This window comes from Octopus bimaculoides, chromosome 3 (assembly GCF_001194135.2).
Source record: "Octopus bimaculoides isolate UCB-OBI-ISO-001 chromosome 3, ASM119413v2, whole genome shotgun sequence".
NCBI classification, from domain to species: Eukaryota; Metazoa; Mollusca; class Cephalopoda; order Octopoda; family Octopodidae; genus Octopus; species Octopus bimaculoides.
Genome location: NC_068983.1, coordinates 147,848,777 through 147,856,816, shown reverse-complemented (window position 1 = coordinate 147,856,816; position 8,040 = coordinate 147,848,777). Strand labels below are relative to the sequence as shown.

At 35.6% G+C, this 8,040-nt stretch overlaps 1 protein-coding gene across 1 annotated transcript in view; it reads left to right on the top strand.

Moving 5' to 3' along the window:
* Window positions 1–1,732: 1,732 nt before the first annotated feature.
* The window catches only part of LOC106884087 (cytochrome P450 2U1), a 27,770-nt gene continuing 21,462 nt past the window's right edge, over window positions 1,733–8,040 (top strand). The window contains exon 1 of the mRNA XM_014935307.2: window positions 1,733–2,043. Coding sequence (XP_014790793.1) covers window positions 1,803–2,043 — 241 coding nt within the window. The 5' untranslated portion in view covers window positions 1,733–1,802. The remainder of the gene's footprint in view (window positions 2,044–8,040) is intronic.

Here is an 8,040-nt window from a genome sequence, read left to right as displayed (position 1 = left end):
GAAAACTCCGAATGACTCGTCCTTTTTTTTTGTATCGTCTATCTGGATGTTTTGTTGTCCCTTTCTTGTATCACCTAACTGTCTGGATGTTTTGCGTTCTTGTCCCATTTTGTATATATATATATATATGAAAGAAAAGGAATGTAAGAATCACAGAAAGTTTGTATAATAAAATTTATGGTGATATTAGGATCATATTACATCATTACATTATTGCAAATTAAATAAGTACCGGTTTCACGATCAACGATTGTCAACTTATATAGAGAAAACTTTTTGCTGTCAGTAGGACGCCATCTTTGAAAAAAAGTAAACAGAGATGATGCAGTATGTCAAGGGGAGCAACTCTTATTTTTCACGAAGCTCTTCAGTGTTTTTGGAAGCATGGAGTTACAGGAGTTATTTCATTTTATACACAGTTAATTATATTACGTACTAGGTTTTAAAGATTAGGCAGTAATGTGTGAATGAGTGTATATGCATATATTTTATGCTCTTACATCTCATTTTCTCTCTTGTAAAATATATATGTACACATACATACACATACACGCACACAATATATATATATACATATATAATTTTGCATGAAGCGTAAAGATGCTTAAAAGCATACATCTGCTAGAAATAAGATTGAAGCATTAATCAAACCACCGTACAGCACCAAGATAACAGAAAAACAGTAGGCGAGGAAAACGGAAAGAATTAATATATTCAAAAGCACAAAATAAAATATTATGCAGTTTAGGACATCCACATACTCGGATTTCGGCTTTTGGATATTTAATCCTTGAGCCTCTTCAGTGTGAACTACCAAGTAAAAATTCACGAACGTCACGTTAAACTTCGAGGCAAACATAGTCTTGTTTTACATAGACATGACTCTAAGAACAATTACACATTACAAACACCATACCGCTGTAATTCTAACGTCATTTAAACTTTTCTTTTTATTTTCCATTCCTTAATTTTTGCTACTGACGAATACTTCTTGACAACTCAAATTCTTAAAATGAATTTATTGTCTTTATGTATGAAACGATCGTATAGCTACATGAATAAAAATAATTTCAATCCTTATTAACATCTAATCTCCTCCATTTACGAAAAATATGATTGAATTTGTTGAACTTTTTTTTATAAGTTAAATCATATATTTAATATTCTTATATACATATATATATATATATATATTGAGAGAGAGCGGTAGAGGTTTTAAGAGGTAATGGTGTCAATGAGACCCAAAGGTATCAGGTAATGCTGAGTAAGTGCTATGGATAGACTATAGTTAAGCTCCAGGTTCGGTGATTATGCGAATAAGGAGTCCAACGTAAGTCATCAGCATGTGTGAATGAGATAAAAAACCAAGGCTGTGAAGATTTTAGAACATTTATAAATAGAAGGTCTTACAGCTGTTTCCAGAATATTTATTATATCCCTTCATCGGAGACGGTGTGAGAAAATGGTTAAGCATTATATATATATATATCATAAAGAGTTAATGCACATATGTTGGTACTCAGATCTCTCTTTATATCTTTATTTCTTTCTCTCTTTCACTTTACATTTTGATATGACAGAATGACTAATGGTGGCTTGCTTCAGTTTTCAAAGATATTGGCTATCACTAAAGCGCACAATTTAATCTGCCTTTAAAACGTATGCCTCTCATGCTTTCTATTATAGTCCGTAATAGAGATGAATACCTATGTATATATTTTCGTTTATAATTATATTCATGTAACAGATTCGACTATAACGATCCCGAATTCCGTCAGTATGTGCAAGGAATTGATGAGAACATGCAAGATGTTGGAGTGAGTACAGTTGTTAACTTTTTCCCGATTCTCGAACACCTTCCTGGAGATCCTTTCAAGATTAAAAAAGTTTTCAAGAACATTAAGAAAATGGAAAAATTCATTGAGGGTGTTGTCCAGCGTCATCTAGAGGATTTCGATGAGTCAAATATAAAAGACTTCACAGACGCATACATCAAAGAAATGGGGTTACAAAGCGAAAACAACCCGGACACTTCTTTTACTGGTGAGTTTTGTAGTTATTTGTATTTTTTCATGGATGGATGAATAGGAGATTCTGTAGAGCGCGTGACAGAGTATATTGTATGCATGTGTGTATGCGTATACACAGACACTCACAAACACACATACACAAGCACACACATATATACATATACACACACACATATACATATATACATATATATATATGTATGTACGTATTACATACAAAAATAGAGGAATGACCAGCAAAAGTGGATTCCTATATGCTAGAAATAGATGCCAAATCATCTAACCACGAAAAATGTGTTCGGGTGGACGTCTTGTGTCTAGTTCTTGAAATTATATTTTATAAATCGACAGACTACGCTGATGATCCTGCAGATATTTACTTATGTAAATTTTAACAGGTGAAACCATGATACGTAGGTTAATCGTTTTTTTTTTTAGTATTTTTTCATTTGTCTTGCCCTTTTACAGTCTGTTATGTCACTAAATTTTTACTGAGAACATATTTTTAGTGGTTAGATGATTCGACATCTATTACTAGCATATAGGAATCCACTTTTGCTGGTCATTTCTCTTATTTTTGTGTGTAATATAATTTTAATCTTCGGATTTTTTTAATATGCTAGACCACTGGTTTTAATTGATTAATATCAATTTCTACCCTTATTAATAAATGTTATATATGTATGTATGTATGTATGTATGTATGTATGTATGTATGTATGTATGTATGTATGTATGTATATACAAATACGCACACACTCGCACCCACAAATACAGTGACAGAAAGATAGACATAACTGTGAAGGTGCTGCGAATCGAAAGATCCGCATAGCGGGTGCCAATAGATTTCAGAGGTCATCAGGAGAGAATGTGTGCCGTTTCTGGTCCTTTTTCCCGATGGATTTATAGCGCATCGACACTGATTGAGGCACCACCTAATGACTCGAGTGACTAGTTTTAATCATCGATAATCGATATGAAGCATGTGGTATTTCACTGCACGATGGTGTTGGATAGGTATGCATGGAAAAACACTGTGAAGTCCTCAGAATTCCCCCATCGTGCTGCTGAGAAGTAGACGGAAATGATCAATGACAGCAAGAAGCAGCAGAAGTTTTATTAGTATTTCTGTTTTTTTCTTTCTTTTTCTTATGGTCAGAGAAATAGTAGAACTACTAGAGCAAATGATATAATGTATAGCACTATTTAGTCAGATCCCTTTATGTTGTGGGTTGAAATTTTGCTTAAGTAAACTATATGTTTCATTGTTCAGGAAGGTGGATGGAAACAATGCCAGAATTATATTGAGACTTGACTGCATCCTTCCTCGAAATGTTTGTCCGTGCGTTAATGCTGGAAGTTATCATTTCAAGGCAGTGGTTTGGGAGAACCGTTAGACTGCTGGTCAAAATTGTCTTGCAGTATTTAGTTCCACTCTTTATGTTTTATGTTCTTATCCTGGCAACGTCGACTTTGTCTTTCATCCTCCGATATCGATTAAATAGGTACCAGTCAACTTGGAAATCTGTATAATATAATCAGCTACAGCTTTCCATAAAATGTTTAATCCTGCGCCTGTATAAGAAACGAATAATTTATTGTTATTGGTTTCTTGTGAACAGTTTCAAGGCTCTTACATGGATGAAAGAGATGTGTAAATGAAAGAATAGAGCGCAGTAAATTGCAGATGTTTATTTTTCTCCAATTTTATTGATGCAAAAACGATGAAGAGCAAATTCGTGCAATCGGCATCTTAGTTCAGACTGAATCGAGGACAAGACTAAGCGGAGTATGGACTAAATAATATAAATTAAGTGCTAAACTACATCTATCTTAACATAAATATATGTCATAATAACATAAATAACATAAATATGTGTCATAATTATTTTTATTGATAAAACAAGCAAAATAATCATTAAATATGTAAATCATTGTTATTAGGGTTGTCAATTGTCAGAAACAGAAGAGGAGTGAACGAACCAATGATATAATAATAATCCTTTCTACTATAGTCACACCACCTGAAACTGGTGGGAAGGTGGATGTTGATTACATAGACCCCAGTGCTCAAGTGGTATCTATTTTGTTAACCCTGAAAGGATGAAATGTATAACTGGTCTCGGCGGCATTTAAACCCGGAACGTAAAGACGAAAGAAGTTCCGCTAAGCATTTTGTCCAGCACAGTAGCCATTCTGCCAGTTCGCTGCTTTTATTACTGATAATAACGATGAAGATATTAATGATAATAACGATTAAAAGTTAATGTATTCGTTACTGGGGCATCAAATGAGAGAGACATTACGATGACAATTTTTATGTAAAGGGCAGTTTCATAAAATGAGAGAAAGAAAGGAAGAGGAGGGGAAATGAGTTTAAAAAGTATACATAGTGTAGAAAGTACATAGTGTAGTGAGTACATGAATGATGCAGTACTTCTGATACATGGGAACCTCAAGCTAGGGCCCATCAAGGAACCACACAGATCCAGGATCACCCTGACCACTAAGGGCACACACCTTTACCCGACTTTTGTCCACCAATCTACAGGCACATACTTTCATCTAACCAATTTTGTCACCTTTTGACAAATTCACAACGTAGAATTTCCACTGAAAGCATTACTTGACTAGTAGAATGTGGTGAGCACCTGACCATATCTCAGGTGCCAGACTCATAATATAAGTCTTCTCTTCATTCAGGACTGCAGCTCCATCAAAGAGATGAGCGACAGAAAAACTTATCATACAACTTGAAACCACACTTGCTTATCGCCAGGAAGATCTACGGCTGACGCAGCCTCAGCGTGTCTGTACATCAGCAGCCACGGCATGCCGAGCCCGCCTTTTATATGGTGTTAGCAATAGATGGACCACCAGACTAGTGAAACGCATCCCTTCCAAAGGAAGCAGAAAAATACGCTCCAGTCTAACCAAGCAGGGACTGAGGTGAGGCACAATGATCAGGTGTTAAGTTATTTCGAAGATATGTAGGCATTTACGACCTTTGTTCGACCTGTCAGGGATAACTAGCTATATTTCTCGTTGCCTCGTCCTAGTTACTGTCTGTCTGGAAGGCTGGATCAAATCAGACCCACCAAAATTTAACCGGTCTCTCTGTCCAGTGTCCTAAGTGTCAAGCGACAAGCCATTAATATGACTCAATTTATCTTTGCTCCTACCATCGCCTTGTATTCTTTAGAAAGAAATCAACTGCTTGCATTTCCGTGGTATCCGACAACATTACGGTGATGTCATCCGCTTATACCGAGATAGCTCTCCCACATCTCAGCTCGAAAGGGATGTGCCTCCAAAGTTCTAGCTTCTTCAATAATGACTCGAGAGCCAGTATATAGAAGGGATGAGAACGGACACCCATGATGAACTAAGCGCATGATATACGAAAGTTCGGAGAGGTGGCCGTTCACTTTGATTACCGAGTTGTCTGATGCACTTTTGCTCCTGCTATCGGCTCGTATTCCTTCGGAATGTTGCTGAGCTGAAAATTTTGATACATTGCTACCTTCTGTTTACTTATGCATGATATTCATCCACAGATAAATGTCTTCGTTACATTTACAGTCCTGCGATCGGACGGGCATACAAGGTATCGACCTTTGGGACCAAAACTCCTACATTACATTAATACAGTTAGTCCTTTATACTGTGTAATGTAGTTAAATAATTTAGTGCAGTACAGCAGAGTAATACTAGACAGTGTGTATATGTAGTATTTAGTAATGGGTCGCTTGGTTTCAATAATTTTGCATTGCAAAAAGTGGTTTGTTGGCAGAAATAGTAAAACACCTGATAAATCCCGCCCAATCCTTTCTCAAAATCATCAGTTCTTTGAATGTTTTCAGTGCTGATGAAATGACGTATTAGTAGTATGCTAGAATTTATTCAATTAATTATGCAGAATCTTTGAAAGAAAAATGTTTTGCGCTTAGTCAAAAGAATAAAGTCTTCTACTGTGGATGCTGGAACCACTGATACCACTGGTACATATTACCAAATACACGCATAAAATGATGTAACACGAAGATTCCTCACGTCGAAGTTATATTTCAGAATCAATCGATGGAACAGTAGATCAATAAACCAATATCTTCTTCAGCATCTATATTTGGAGAGTCAATTACAGTCGTAGACATGCTGGTGTCCACTTTCCACAAAAAGACAACCAAATTTATCAATTCTAACTTGTAGAAAGATTTCTGATCATACAAATTAAGTCATGCACGAAAAAAAGAAAGAAAAATATAATGATATAGAAAGAAGAATAGAAAGATATAGAAAGAAAGAGATATATAGATATAAAGAAACAACTGAAAAACAAAGATATAATCATGATGTAAGGAAAAGTCAGCACGATGCTGCGTAACCTAAATATTATTTTATCATCGATTATAGATGGCGCTAAACAAGGCGATAACGAGATTGTTTGACTGAAAATTTATTCATCGCACTAAACGTGATTGGAATAATATGTTGAGTCGTGTAAATAATATTATCACGAGATTCTCGTTTTGAATTTGAATGGATGCTTTTCACTAATATTCTTTCACGGCTGCAGAGCTGTACTGTCTCATGCGATCAGAACTGTCAGATTTTTTGTATTTATAAATACTTCTTTGTAATGCCTCAAGTTTATATAAGGCGGTTTTCGTTTGCTTTGATGGTTTGGCTTGTATGATGTTTAGTATTATAGTTTAGCATCATAGTTTACCGTAGTCTTAAAAAGAATCGAAAAAAGAAGTTGCTTCTGTTTATTTACTCATGGCTTGGATAGCAGCTGAGATAATAAGGATGAGGGGAGGCAATGAATCGCCTATAATGTTTTATGAACGGTCATTCCTAAGATTCTGAGTTCAAATCTGTTTTTCACTTTGCATATAATCAACTTACAGTCAATAAAATAAGCACAGATGATATGTTTTAATCCATGGGTATGATCACGACGATTAATTGCACTTTTCTAAAGATTGGTCTTAACCTAGCTGAACACCCACGATATAGTTTTTATTCTACCCTAAGCCACAAACGTCGTGCATTAAGAAGTTCCCATCAAATAGAATTTCAGTAGTAGTCGATTCATTTGCAAACTTAAGATTTGTTAGGAAATGGGTCGCAACCAACTCATATTTCTGTCTAGCTGAATTGAGGCCATATTTCGTCCGTCTTTACGTTCGGTTTTTAAATTCCATTGAGGCCGACTTTACCTTTCATCCTTTCGGAGTCGATAAAATAAGTACCAGTTGAGCACTGGTACTTAAATTATACTCCCACTAAATTGCTGGTCTTGTGCCGAAATGTGAATCTATTATTATAGTCTAATGAAAGATAATGCTTTTGTGTTCAAATGTGAAATGCTAACGCAAAAACCTTACAGGGTTGAGTTAAGTCCATTTACATTCTGTGATCGAATGTAAATTTTATTGCATTTTACTAGTTATTTCTTCAGTGTTGAGTTAATTAGTACTTTCTATTATAGGCATAGAACCTGAGAATTTTTGGGGAAAGAGCCAGTCGATTGCGTTTGGTACTTATTTCATCTCAACAACTCAACCCGAAAGGATGAAAGGCAAAGTCAACCACGGCAGACTTGGAATTCAAAGCTCATTTTGCCCGGCCAGGTCACCGCCTTCGGTGTTATGTTAATTAGCAACTGTAACGTACATATAGTGATACGTTCATTTGCATGCTTCCTGCTATACATTTGTGGCCTTCTACCAAACTTATTAATTTCAATAAGCATATGAGAAAGAGACCAGGTCCATATCGAATGCAGCTCCTTCTAGATTAACTGGGCCAATGTGTTTGATATTTGCATTTAGCTTCAACTAATGATATATATATATATATATGGGAGAATGTACGAAAAAAACAACAACAGACGAGGACAGGTGGTGTAAACAACAAAAGGATGTATTAGTATGACGCTCGGGAATACGGAAAGTCTTTAACGTTTCGAGCTACGCTCTTCAACAGAAAGAATACGGAGACAAGG